The 15234-nt window shown below is 39.8% G+C and overlaps 1 protein-coding gene across 1 annotated transcript in view; it reads left to right on the top strand.

Annotated features, from left to right (window-relative positions):
• Positions 1-15234, top strand: part of LOC126408049 (cytosolic carboxypeptidase 4) — a 663851-nt gene that overhangs the window by 60292 nt on the left and 588325 nt on the right. The window contains exons 3-4 of the mRNA XM_050073404.1: positions 8896-8959; positions 11674-11820. Coding sequence (XP_049929361.1) covers positions 8896-8959; positions 11674-11820 — 211 coding nt within the window. The remainder of the gene's footprint in view (positions 1-8895; positions 8960-11673; positions 11821-15234) is intronic.

The following is a 15234-nucleotide window of genomic DNA, read 5'->3' as shown; positions in this document are numbered from 1 at the left end:
TGTATAGTAACTAATGCCGAAAACTAAGTAGTGAACCAACTGCATGTAGGTGCAGGGTGGCAACGCGTCTCCCTGCTCCAGCTGCAGGTAGCTCGTATGGATCAATGTTATTTATTTCTTGGATCTTCTCCAAATACCTCAGTTTGAATCATAATAACACGGCAAAAAAGTCACACAAAGCACGGTAAATGAGATGGAGTTTAATTACACTGGGGTAGCCTAATTAACGGGAAACACAGGGACAAGTATAGGTTTTGAAAGATAAAAAGAGAGCGTCCTCTTGGCTTTTCACATGGTAATATTATTTTAAAAAATATGGGTTGCATACAGTAGTTGTAATTTGACCTAGTCATAAAATGCTACTAGGCTAAATAGTGGCTCCGTGGAGCCATGGACCAGCTGATAAGCCGTCTTTCCCAAATCTGTGGTGATAATCACTGCTCCTCCCCATGGACAAATGAAGCATTGCAACTGGTTTTCACACAGGTCTCTAGGGGCGTTACAAGTCAGGGCTGCATTTCCTACGTCATTGCGGGGGATTAAATTAACTCCATGGAGCAGGCGGCAAGCTTGCACGGAGCCGTCACGGATCTGCCACGGACCTGCCGGGGACCTGCCGAGGTTCAGCCATGGAAACAGGGGAACTTTTGAATGGCTGCTACTGTAATACCCTGAAAATATGTGGCCCGCCACGAGAAACCCAGCAACAAGTCCGCCCGGCACAAGTCAAAAAAAGAAAGAAAAAAATCGATTTTTTTTTAAAATTAGTGATTTTCGTTTTTTTGCATAATGTGTAAGTTGAAATCATGAAGAAGCCACTCCATGTTTCAAATAACAGTATTGGTGGCCTTAAAACCATAAACTTTGCATTTGAATTTGGGTTGTTTTAGAGGAAATGCTCTGATCCTAGTTGGGGGTGCGGCGATAACAACAGTAAATTTGCATACTGGCTTTCTTTGGCTATTCACGTGCTTTTGGTCTTTTTCGGCCAATCAGCTGAACCACATGGCTACTTATGCAGCCAGCCGCTCCTGCATAAGGAACTGCTACTTCTGGAAGCTGCATGTGTTTTCATCATTGAATGAAGATGGACCAGGAAAAACGCATTGCAGAAGAGCTAAATCGTGGCTGTTACAGCGCAAACAGCGCTGCTAGCATTCCGCTGAGCCAAAGTCGAACCAGTCGTCTGCTCCGCGAGGATTTAAACACTTCGTCAGTATTTCTGGACCTTTTATAACGTCTCTGCTCTCATTCTGCTGAGAACCACGGTAACGATACGTGTTTGTGCGTTTCGGTGAACGTTAACTCGTTTGTTGACGATTAGCAAGCTAGCTTAACCGTTAGATTCTGAGGGAAATATCTGCTCGGTGTTCATTAATTAATTAATCTACTACTTTTAAGATTTTATTTGCCTTAAAGTCTGTACGTTGGCCGGATGGTGGATGGCTGATCTCGTGTCTTTGACCGGAGGATTTTAAGCTTTTTGGGACACCTGTGTGACTGGTGCGGACACAGCCACACCAAACTACTTTAGCGTTTCGCTAACTTTTAGCAATATACTAGTTTTTTCTCCATTCTACAACCGGATCGACCACAACGATACTGCCCGCCTGAGAGGGAAAGACCCTGTGAACACTTCGGCCACCCTAGAACCCATTTTTACACCTTCTGTGCTGTTTTCTGGACACAGGACTGACTGCAGCTGTGGACAGCGGACACCCATTCATCTCAACGGGCCCAGTGCTTGGGCCCGCGCCGGTAAGTCCCGCTTTCTACTGGATCCAAACCACCCTGACCCAAGATCTACGTTTAAAATTCTAACTTTTTAATGTGTGTACTTTGACCGGATGGCCGATCGTGTATACTTGCTCAGTGGATTTTTGAGTTTTTATGGCATTTACTGTGGATTAAACATACGTACGCACACACAGAGGAACACAAAACACACGTTTGTATACAGAATAGTACACCCCCAATGATCAACTTTATTCAGGGGCTTTTTGTAACAAAAGCATTTCCATTTCAATAAAGTACATTCTGATTCTGATCAGTCCACTAAAGTGCTTAAGGAAAATAACACTACCTCAACATTAACTACATTGTTCAAACTACTACAATAGTTTCTGCCCTGCATGCTAACAGATACCAGATGTCACTGAGAGCTAGACCAGTAGGGGGTAGGGCTTATCTACATGAGATGCAAATGAGCAGCATTGTGTTACGTGGCACCTGAGAATTCAGAATCGTTCAGGCTGGATTTCTCAGTACAGTAGTTTGAGGAGTGCCTGCATTCAAATGGCCACAACTTCTTCAAATATTTTCAGATTTCCATGTGTTAGACATCGTTGGAAAGCTTAGAAACTACACTTTCAGAATCTGTATATAACTCAAAATGCCTCTCGGGAGACTTGTTCCTGGTTTTTCCATGGCTGGTCACATATGCTTTCACTAAGTTAACAACTACCTGTGGCACTTTGAAGTAGGCTATGTTGTACTGAACCAAACGCATTTGCAAGTTCTAAAAATATTAAATGCAGGTCCCTTTTTTTAATCTTCGCTGCCTGAATCTGGTGCCAGATCATGCTAGTATGCTCTAAACACCCTGCAAAACCTGGTATTCCTGCCTTCTGCACCATAGTATATATTAAGCTATTCCTTTCTAAGTAGCTAGCTAACCTCTGCGCTACTACACTAAAGAAAATCTTCCCCTCTACATTCAAGAGAGAAATCATCCGGAATTGGCTAAGGTCCACAGACTCCTTCTCCTTAGGAATGAGGACACCCCCTGCCCTACGCCATGCTCTTGGGATAATTTGTTTCTCCCAAACTATTCTTAGCTTTTTCCACAAAAATTTAAGGATATCAGGTGCACTTTTATAAACCTGGGAGGGGACTCCATTAGGCCCTGAGACCGAAGAAGCTTTTGCACGTCTGACCACCTCCTGAACTTCCTTCCACCTAGGTGACCTGACATCCATCTCATGCTCTATCCCTCCTAATGGAGGTATATCTGGTGGAAAACCTACTCTCCTATTCTTCTCTGAATCTGAATATGTATTTCTCAAATATTCTTCAACCTCTAGCCTTGCTGCTTTAAGCTGCCCTCCCTTTTCCTGGCTAAACAATCCTTTAACAAACTTAAAAGGGTCCCTGAAAAAAGCTGTCCTTACATATTCCTTCTTCCTCCTCTTTTTCCTGAGATGCTCTGCCCTTCTACGAGCTGCTAGCCTGCTTCTCAACTCCTCTAGCAACACATTAATTCCCTCCCTTTCTTCTTCTGTAGCCTTTTTCCACTGCTTTCTTAACTGTCTCCTTTCCTTAACTAACTTCTCAATTTCTCTTTGCCGCCTAGACTTACCTGACTGTACCCTCTCACCCCTCTTTCTCTCATGCACCCCAAACCTCTCTGCACGATATGAGTGAATTATATCTCCCATCTTTTCTAACTTTTCTATTGCATTTCCTCTAAGCCTGCTTAAGATTACTGACAAATCTCTGTTAACTATAGCCCATTCTTTACTGTCATTTGCCCTAGGCCATCTAACTCTAAGCTTTTGCTCCATGGTTCTCTCTCTGACTGGCCTGCTAACCTCAGTGTCACCTGCATATGTATGACATCTATTGCACGTCTGTCCATCCTGGAAGAGGGATCCCTCCTCAGTTGCTCTTCCTGAGGTTTCTACCATTTTTTTCCCCTGGGTTTCTTTTGGCGAGTTTTTCCTTATCAGAGGAACAGAGGGATGTCATATGCTGTAAAGCCCTCTGAGGCACTACCTTACCTTACTACCTTCTCCTCCTCCTCAGTGGCAGTGTTACTGATATCCTGCAAACTGTGGTTTTCTACCTGTTGCTGGACTTCATCTGAATGACTTGACTGACTTCTTAGGAAGTACTGATCAATGTGGCTACTCTGCCCTTTCTTTGCCACACACTTCTTCTTTCCCTGATGAGTTCTGCGGCCTTTTATTGATGTTACTTAATACAATATACCATCTATTAGTGCCCAAGCAGCATTTGAACAACATACTCAATTTAGTTTGCACCGAGTTTGTAAGACAGACTAAATAAGTAAAAGATACATAAAAAGAAGTAACCACTATAACGTTTTCACTAGCCACAATGCTGTTTTCCGATGTTGTGGCGGACTGTCTGTGACATTAAATGTGAAACGATAACTTTAGTAGTTTTTTTTTTAAAGTTTTTGTAAAGTTTTCATGTCACTGTCTTTATAGTGTAAAGACCTCAACTGAGGTGTCAATCAAATGGTCAGGAGTTCGCCACAATTTGGATACCAAGGAGTCCGCATATTTAAATGCAAATGAACATTTGAAATGGTGCATGACAATTGGTAAATATTTATGGATGTAATAATGTGTTGGGACTAAATATTTTGCTGGATTTAGATTGTCTGGACCTTGAGTGTTTAAGGACTGCATGAGCAGTGTTAATGTTGACATAATATCAATCTGTGGTTTAAAATAACGCTTCATTGGTGAGTTTATGACTGTATTATTATTATTATTATTATTATTTTTTGTCTTACAGAAGCTTTTATCGAACCTGTTGTGGTGATTATGTTTTGAAATGGCATCATCAAATATGTAGCCAATTGTTCATATTTAAAAAAAACAAAACAAAAAAAACAGTATATTTTATCTGACCTCGCTTTATTCATGAATGAGTTTAAAATGAATAACCTGAGGATGCCCAACTGGCCACAACAAAGAGTAATTGACCCATAACTCAAAACCTGCCTCAGGGATCACTCTTGCACACAGCAAGAGGACAGATCAACAGTTCACCATAATAAATTTACAGTACTCCATAAAACAAAATGATACATAAAGAGAGACAAAGACAGAGAGAGAGAGAGGTCCCCTGGCAGACTAGGCCTAAGTCAGCCTAACTAGGGGCTGATTCAAGGCAAGCCTGAGCCCCAGACTATGTCTGCCTCCCGGACCGAAACAGGAAGATAGTTCCACAGAAGAGGAGACTGATCGCTAAAGGCTCTGGTTCCCGTTCTACTTTTGGAGACTTTAGGAACAACGAGTAACCCTGCATTCTCAGAGCACAATGTTCTGGTGGGATCATATGGCACTATGAGCTCTCTAAGATATGAGGGAGCCTGACTGTTTAGAGCTTTGTAAGTCAGGAGAAGGTTTTTAAATCAATTCTGGATTTTACAGGGATCTCTTTTCTCTAGAGGCCAGAGCATTGCCATCCAGAGAAACTATATCTTCAGATAGAGGGTTTCTGAGGTGTTTGGGGCCTAGAATAATAACATTAATAATAATTGTCTGAATTTAACATAAGGAAATTGGAGCTCATCCAGGTTTTTATGTCTTTAAGGCATGTTTGAAGTTTAGTTAATTGATCTGCTTCTTCTGGCTTTATCGATTAATACAGTTGTGTATCATCCGCGTAACTATGTAAATATACAGAGAGATTTCTAATGATGTTACCTAAAGGAAGCATACATAAAGTGAATAGAATTAGTCTGGGCACAGAACCTTGTGGAACTCCAAAATAAACTTTTGTATGCAAAGATGATTCATCATGAACATGAATGAACTGAAATCGATCAGATAAATAGGATTAAAACCAGCTTAGTGCAGAACCTTTAAGGCCAATTAAATGATGGTCAGTTGTGTCAAATGCGGCAGTAAGATCTAATAAAACAAGAACAGAGACAAGTCTTTTGTCTTAAGCAATCAGAAGATCATTTGTCATTTTTACTAGTGCTGTCTCTGTCCTATGATGGACTCCAAATCCTGACTGGAATTTCTTAAATTATTGTCATGGAAAAAGTCACATAGCTGGTTTTCGACTACTTTCTCAAAGATCTTTGAAAGAAAGGGAAGATTAGATATGGATCTATAGTTAGCTAACACCTCTGGATCCATGGTGGGCTTTTTTAGTAGAGGTTTAATTGCAGTGACCTTAAAGGACTGTGGTATATTGCCTGTTAATAAAGACATATTGATAATATCTAATATAGAAGTGTTAACTAAAGGTAAGACTTCTTTCAGGACCCTGTTTGGGAAGGGGTCTAAGAGACATGTTGATGATTTAGATGAGGAAATCACTGAGATAAGTTGTTAAAGGGTAATCTGAGAGAAGCAATCCAAATACATATCAGGTGTTAAAGCTGTGTTTAAATTCCCTGTGTTTGAAGGCAGATTGGTATTGTGTGTATGAATTTTGGCTCTAATAGTTAGAATTTTGTCATTAAAGCTGCTCATAAAATCATTACTGTTGAGGGCTAAAGGAATAAAAGGCTCAATAGAGCTGTGACTCTCTGTCAGCCTGGCTACAGTGCTGAAAAGAAACCTGGGGTTGTTATTTATTTATTTTTATTTATTTTCTTCTATTAATGCTGAGTAACAGTTTGCTCTGGCATTGTGATGGGCCTCCTATACATATACATAGTTTAAGACTGTATTCCCAGACTTAACGAGATTCTTCCAGCTTGGTTAAATGCCAATTCCTTTTAGATTTTCACGATATTTATTTGGTTTTGGGAGTTGTACTAAGGAGCAAACTTTCTTTGTTTCATTAACTTCTTTTTAAGAGGTGCTACAGAGTTGAGTGTTGTTTGCAGCAAGCCTGCAGCACTATCAACAAGATAATCAATTTGGGAGAGGTTAAAGTCAGCTCAGGAAACCTCTGTACAGTGGGACATAGTATTAAATTTTGCTACAGCACTATCCGATAAACATCTAGTATAGTAGCATTTGCTGTGTGGCGTGTAATAGAGTAATAAGAAATCAAGAGTTAAAAAATGGCTTGATAAAGAGGGATTCTGCGGAAAGACTATTAAGTTTTCAATTTCAATTCCATATGTCAGAACAACATTGAGGGTGTGATTAAAACAGTGAGTAGGTTTATGTACACTCTGACTGAAGCCAGTGGAGTCTAATAATAAGATAAACACAGTAGCAGGGTAGTCATTGTCAACGTCAACATGAATATTAAAATCACCTACAATAAAAACTTTATCTGATTTAAGAACTAAAGTAAATAAAAACTCTGAAAATTCAGAATAGGGGCCATGAGCATGGTACACTATGACAAATAGAAATGACTGTGAGGTTCTCCAGGTTGGATGTAAAAGACTAAAGACAAGGCTTTTAAAAAAATTATAAATTATTTTAGGTTTAGGGTTGGTTAATAGAATAAAGTCAAAAATCACTGCAACTCCCCCTCCTTGGCCGCTGCCTGGAGGAATGTGGGTATTATTATGACTGGGAGGAGTGGATTCGTTTAGACTAACATTCATCATGACACAGCCAGGTTTCAGTGAGACAGAGTAAATCAGTATGATTACCTGATATTAATTAATTCACTTACACTGCTTTTGACGATAGAGACCTGATATTTAACAGTCCACATTTAATTCTCCTGTTTTGCTTTTCTGTCACAGAAGAGTGGTGTTATTCTTTATTAAGTTTTTTTGTACAACTCCTCTTTTTTTTTAACTTTAGATTTAAATAATTTAGATGGTTATAACATCATAGGTGGGTAACTGCACTAGAAGCTCAGAGAAGCGTTTAAGACTGCGACTCTGATTCCTGGTCTCAACTCCGGGTTGTCAAGATTTTTAATCACTAATACACTTTGCCAGGTTTCTAGAGATGAGAGCAGCTCCATCCAAAGTGGGATGCGTGCTGTCTCTCCCAATCAAACCAGGAATAACAATCCTACTGAATCTTTGTTTATCCTCAGCCAGCAGTTTTAAATTTGACTCAATGTTGCCTGCTCTGGCCCCAGAGATACATATGACTATGGTCGCTAGTGTTGCTAACTTGATGTTCTCAGAATAGAACTGCCAATGACCAGAGTTTTCTCCTCAGTGGGTGTGTCACTGAGTGGGGGAAAAATCGTTAGAAACCTGAACAGGCTGGTGGTGGACTGTGGGCTTCAACTTATTAGGCTACTATGCTTCTCTCGAACAGTCACCCAGCCTTCCAGCTGCACCGTGGTTGCCGGAGGACCGCTAGCAGAAGCTATGCTGTGTGGCTCCACGCTGGCTACAGGGGACTGGCTAACTACTGCAGCTACTGAATGATGTTCCATGGTGCAGAGCTGTGCTTCCAATTTACTAAGCCCCGCCTCCAATGCAGTAAATACACTACACTTATTACATGTAGCCTACTACTATCGCTAAAGGAGGCAGATGAATAACTAAACATCCCACACACCAAGCAAGAGAGAGCAGGAGAAGGAGAAGCTATTGCTAAGTGCCAAGCTAACATAGCTAACAAGGCTAATAACGTGTAAACAACAGCTGGAATAAGCAAGAAAGTTACTGAAAGAAGAAGACAGCTATGAGTGCTTAAACAGAACTAGTGTGGGTTTAAACGTGCAGTAGATATTTAGCAGCTGAAATGGTTGAATATAAGAAAATTGGCTGGTATGAACTAGCTAGAGCAGCGCAAAGACACTATCACAGAAGCACCGGAAATGACACAACACGCTAACCACAGTATGTCAGCACGTCAAGGAGTCAGTCCATTATATATGTCCTATGAAATGTGTTTCTCTCTGTATACATTTTTTTTATTTTATATAATAAATACAAATGGTGGTATGGTGGTCCACTGGTTAGCATGATCAATTCACAGCAAGAGGGTCACCTAACAGGATAAACAGTTATGGAAAATGAATGAAAGAATTAATAAAAATGTGATCTTAAAAAAAAGTTACACAAATGAGCAAATCATCAGACTCCAATGATCTCAGCAGTAACCACCAAATTGTACCTTTCAGTACACTGATGTTGATTTTATGGCCACAGAGAATACAACATTCTGAGTGAGGTTAAGCAATATTTTCACATAACATAACCTTTTGAATTAATTATATATTTTCTGCCTTTGCTTTTTGTCTCTGCAGAATGCAGGGGACGTTGAGAGCACCTTAACTTCTCTCAGTGTCCTGGATGAACTTCTGTCTGCTGGTGAGCTCAGATCAGCTTTTGACTACTTAAACATATTTGATATGGCAATATCATGTAACGGACTAACAATTATATCCAGCAGTAAACAAAAGGATAGTGTAAAACCTGGTAGTTGGACAAAGAACAGAGGAGGGGAGCAGTTTAGATGCAGGAAAGTGATACATTTAATCTGCTCAAGCAACTGGGTTGCAATGAGTTTCAAACTTCTCAAATTTCTCACTACATCAAAAAGCTCTCGTCCAAATGTTGCAAATATTGTTACTGGAAGGTTACAGTCATAATGAGCGAAATAATATTTGATATCATCGTTTAGAAATTTTCATTTGCCCAAATACAATATATAAATATTGTATATGCCACTGAAGTGCCACAAAACCTCCAATTCTCCTTTGTTTCTTTATCCTGGTTGTACTGTTATTTATAATAACTTCACTATTTAAAAGTTTACAGTTTAGTAAAAGTATCTGGACGGTAATCAATGTGAATGAATGCTTTGTCCCATCCACTCCTGTTGTGTAATCAGCTGTTATATTGTTGTTGTTTTTTGGTTCTTCAATTACATCTATTTTAACAGAGAATAAACAAACAAACAAACAAACAAACAAACAAAAAAACAGTAGAATTCTGGTGCTAGATGTATTACATACATGTGAAACAGTTTGGGCCCCGAAAGAAAGCAGAATTCAATGATTCAAAATTCCATTTAGTCAATGTCCTCACAGTAATGCATGACAGGAACCAATAACGTTGGAACTTTAGTTTTACCTGTGGAGAGTAGAACAAATGACCCTCCATCATTACTAAGCCACAACGGTTCACCTGGGTTCTAATTATTGAGTTAATCCATTTTTCTTTGAGCCCTCTGCAGTCTGGCAGTTAACAGTAGTTTTAGCTGAGTAACTTTGATGCAAAATATTTGCAGGCAAGTATTTCGCTTTTTTTGTGTTAATTATTTGTCACACCCATGGAGTGTAAAGCCTGTTTCAGTATTATACTGAAGCGAATAAAAACTAGACTGAAACTAAAAAAATAATTAAGCAATGAAGACTATAATGAGCAATGCCACTCTGGAAATTAAATGAAACTAAACTGAACTGAAAACAAAATTAAAAAATTAGATAAAAATAAAAACTAAGGACAAATACAAAACTATCATAACTCTGCAGTCTGTTTATGTTTTTATCCGAACAACAACTTTTACACCTCAGAAAACAGCATTTTTTGTCCTCTTGGCATTTTTGAAGTCCTGGTCCCCCACCTCAAGTATTTCCATGTAAAAAAAAATGTACATAAAAGACAGTGGCTGGAAACACAGTTCATGGCATAATTTGTGTTTTTACCTCAAGACACTGAAAGTGAGTCTTAAGCACTGATTTAGAGATTCAAAGGTGTTTAAAGGCATGTACTCCTTTAACCCTCCGGTCCCCCTCGGATGGAAAACGTCCTTTTTAAGTGATTTTTCAGTTTTTATTTTTTGATAACTTTGGCTGTGTTCATGCATATAGCATGACATTTGGTCAGAAACTTTAATTTTGGTGATATTTTGAAATTTTAAAGCCGCTCCTAAATCAGGCCTAAAATACACAAATGGCAACCTTGTACGACACCTCGCCCTCTCAGACGAAAACCGTCCCCATTGTAACCCATTAAAATGACATTTTTTGATTCCCCTTCAATTTACATAAAAAACGTCATTTTTTTCTATCTCTGGCAGTCAGGTTGGTTAGAAAGACCTAAAAAACAGATGGGGTCAATTTCCATTTTTGGGGCCCTGCTGTCTTTTCAATACAATTCCTGTTTTGGCCACTCGAAGCACTATAGGCCCCTAACAGGGAGGGCAAATGCAGAGTAGATCAAAAAATGGTCTTGCTGTGCTCATAAGGATGTGACAGTGTGGTCTGTATAAAAATATTGCAATATTAGTTTGTGTGTGTGTGTGTGTGTGTGTGTGTGTGTACATGGACTCAAAATACACAATGTCAAATCCCTATGTGAAAATATAGCTAAATGTAAAACCATAAATTCCGTATTTGTTCATCACATCCTCATGGCAACTTAGAAACATGAATTTGATGATATTAGTCATGCATTCCAGAGTTAGGGGATCAAAATGGAAGTTTTTACTAAAATCCAGCTGAATCATACATTTTCTCCTGTTTCCCCAGTAGAGCAAACACACACTAAATAATAAGCAGTAAAATTTCCTGTATGCTAGGTTAGTGTTGATATGGATGTCTGGGGCTGTATAGATACTAAAAAAATATTTTGTGTGTGCATGTGTGGCTAACAATTGGGTGGGTCTCTCTCTCTCTCTCTCTCTCTCTCTCTCTCTCTCTCTCTCTCTCTCATACACACAATGAATATTTGGTATGTATAATCTGAGTAGGAGTTGGTTACAAAATTTAAGCAAAAAAAAAAAAGGTAGAAAAAAATATTAATATTTAATATTTTTAGGGTTGTTTTTCAACAAGGACGAAAAACCTCCCGGAGGGGACAGGTGTGATTTTTTACAAGGGGGACCGGAGGGTTAAATATAGTATTAGTACCAGGGCAAACACTCCAATACATCAGACTCCTGAGCAAGTCTGCCTCTCCATCCTTCCCCTTCAATCAATCAGTTTTTCTCTGCATAACCAAGCACTACTGTTGTTTCTGTGGAACCCTTTCCAGCAGAGGAAACACCATTATCCAGTCAACCCTCTCTTTCTGTTTAGGTACAGATCGTCGTATCCACTATATGATCAGTAAAGGTGGCAGTGAATCCTTGCTTACTGCACTGGTCAACACTGGGCGCAGTTTCAGTCCCAACTACACCATCTTGCTGCCACTGCTGCACCTGCTGGCTAAAGTTGGACACAGAGGTGAGTGTGGATGAAAAGATGAATTATAAAGAGAGATAACTCAAATGTTTGACAATTCAACAAAACCTCAGACACACCACAGCTTAATTAGGGACCTCGGTCAAAGGACTAAGTCCCTCTTGTTTCTGGTGCGTTTATTATTATTAGGGACCTCGACTGAAGGACGAAGTCCCTCTTGTTTCTGGTATGTTTATTAGGGACCTCGGCTGAAGTGCGAGGACCCTCTTGTTTTTGGTGCGTTCATTATTAGGGCCCGAGTGACAACGAAGTTGTCCATGAGGACCCTATTGTAATCGCACTGTTTATTATTATTTATTATTATTAGGGGAAGGCGTATGCAAACAGATGCGTTTCCCAGGACCAGCGGTGCTGGGAACCCTATTGTAATGTTCAGATTTTTATTAGGGCCCGAGCGACGACAAAGTCGTTCGAGGACCCTATTGAAATTGCGCTGTTTATTATTAGGGCCCGAGCACCTAGCGGTGCGAGGACCCTATTGAAATGCAAGGATTTCTTCTTCTTCTTCTTCTTCCAAGTGAATTGCCTTTTTGGGAGGCTTAACATATCTGAAAACTCATGAAACTTTGCAGATATATCAGGACTGGTGAAAAATTTGATATTTTAAGGGTTTCGTGCGCGGGTTCCAAAAAAATGGCTCAGTAGTGCCCCCTACAAAAGTTTGAGGAAACAGTCCCTGAAGCTAGTTTAACCTACATGTAGGAAACTTGGCAGGCTTATGTAACGCTCAGAGATGTACAAAAAAGCCTCTTGGAGGCATGCTCTAAACCCAACAGGAAGTCAGCCATTTTGAATTTACTGTGTAATTTTGGTGCATTTTTGGCCATTTCCAGGGGTCCTAAATGAACGAACTCATCCTAGCGATTTCATCCGATCGACTTCAACCCTTGGTCTGTCCCACCCCAAGACTTTGAAGATGAAAAGTTATCAAAATGCTTGAGTTTTCGTCAATGCGTGTGACCGTGGGAAGGCGTCAAAGTTAGGAGTCTTTTTTTGGCCAAACTTCACAGGATTGATGACAGTCCCGCCCTGAACACATCTACATGTCAATCATTAGAGATAAATATAGCGCCCCCTACTGGCAACAGGAAATGTCATGTTTTAGTCTTTAATATATATCTTCTACAGAATTGACCAGATCCACCTCAAGCTTTGTGAAAAAAAGCCATAAGACGTTGATGACGCTTTATTGTGGAAACTGTGAGTTTTCGTTGAAGGGCGTGGCCATGGCGTGGCGGCGAACTTTGATGTTTCGCCGTGATGATAAACATTGCTGTAACTTGACTCCATGTGGGAATATCTTGCCAAAACTTGACACATACGATGGCAGTCCAGCCCTGAACACATCTACAGAGGAATTTTGAATCACCGCCATAGCGCCACCTACTGGCAACAGAAAGTTATTTTATATATTCTTTGATGTCCCTCTTCTAGCAGGTTAATCAGATCCACCTCAAACTTGCTGGTCTAAGTCCTTAGACCTTGATGACTTAAAAATGAAGCTTTTGAGTTTTCATCAAACACTGTCACCGTGGCGCCGCCTTGTTTGCCATCAAACACGATGTTGTTTTGAAGGAATCAGGGATGCTTTAAAACTCACCAGACGTGGCATACACATCACAGGTCTCAAGTCCTGCTGTCTGATGTAATTTTTGTGCGTTGATACACCAAGATGGCTCAACAGCGCCCCCTAGAACATTTCAATTAAGCAGCCCCTGAAGCTGGTTTGACCTGCATGTATGAAACTTGGTAGGCACCTGTAACACTCTATCATGTACAAAAAAGTCTCTTGGAGTCATGCTCCAAACCCAACAGGAAGTCCACCATTTTGAATTTACATGTGCCACTTTTGTGCATTTTTGCCCATTTCCAGGGCTTGTAAATTAATGAACTTGTCCTACAGATTTAATCAGATTGGCTCCAAACTTGGTGTATGTAAGCGTGACTATGTTGTGACCAAAAGTTATCACAGGATTTGCCCAGTGTTGAATGGCACGCCCGCTGCCGAGCGTTGAATCTTGAGGTCTCGCCATGAAAAACGAAATTGCTGTAGCTTTGGCATAAATGGTCCAATCTCCACCAAACTTCACATGATTCGTATTAGTCCCGCCCTGAACACATTTTTATTACTATATTTCCTGATAATTATAGCGCCACCTAGTGTCAAAAGGAAGTACTTCTTATCAGACACTTATCTTTGGATTAACCTGAAATTTCAATGCTGTGGTCTAATTTGATGTTCACAAACATGACATATCATTAGTGTCTACGTGTGCTGCAGAGGGTTTACTTTTGATATCTCGCCATGAAACAGGAAATTGCCATAACTTTGGAGAAAATGGTCCGATCTCCATCAAAGTTCAGATGATTCATATTAGTCCTTCCCTGAAAACATTTATATGACCGTATTTCCTGATACTCATATACCACCTTGTGGCAACAGGAAGTAGGCCTCAATTAAACACTTATCTTTTGATTTATCTGCAAGTTAAATGCTGTGGTGTATATTTGATGTATAAAAGCATGATCTATAATAGTGTGCTCTCCAACTCCCTCTTGTGGAAAGAGGAAGTGATCCAGTGACCTTCTGATTGCTTCAGACAAAGGACTGGTCTCTGTACTCGTTTTATTAGATCTTAGTGCGGCGTTTGACACAATTGACCATCTACTACAGAGACTGGAACACTTAATTGGCCGAAAAGGTTCTGCACTAAGCTGGTTTAAATCTTAATTATCTGATCGTTTTCGGTTTGTTCACGTTCATAATGAATCATCCTTACGTACTAAAGTTTGTTTTGGAGTTCCGCGAGGTTCTGTGCTCGGACCAATCCTATTTACTCTATATATGCTTCCTTTAGGTAACATCATTAGAAATCACTCTGTAAATTTCCATTGTTATGCGGATGATACACAGTTGTATTTATCTATGAAGCCAGAAGAAACTAATCAATTAACTAAACTTCATAATTGCCTTAAAGACATGAACACCTGGATGAGCACCAATTTCCTGATGTTAAATTCAGACAAAACTGAAGTTATTGTTCTTGGCCCCAAACAACTCAGAGACTTTTTATGTGATGACATAGGCATTGCTCTGGCCTCTAGCACTACCGTGAGAAACCTCGGAGTAAAATTTGATCAAGATTTGTTTTTTAATTCTCATTTAAAACAAACCTCATGGACTGCGTTATTTCATCTGCGTAATATTGCGAAAATTAGGCCTATCCTGACCCGAAAAGATGCAGAAAAATTGGTCCACGCCTTTGTTACCTCTAGGCTGGATTACTGTAACTCTCTATTATCAGGTAGCCCTAGTAAGTCCTTAAAAACTCTCCAGCTAATTCAGAATGCAGCAGCACGTGTACTAACAGGAACTAAGAAACGAGATCATATTTC

This window comes from Epinephelus moara, chromosome 20, assembly GCF_006386435.1.
Source record: "Epinephelus moara isolate mb chromosome 20, YSFRI_EMoa_1.0, whole genome shotgun sequence".
Taxonomy (NCBI): Eukaryota; Metazoa; Chordata; class Actinopteri; order Perciformes; family Serranidae; genus Epinephelus; species Epinephelus moara.
This window is presented reverse-complemented; position numbering and strand designations above follow the sequence as displayed.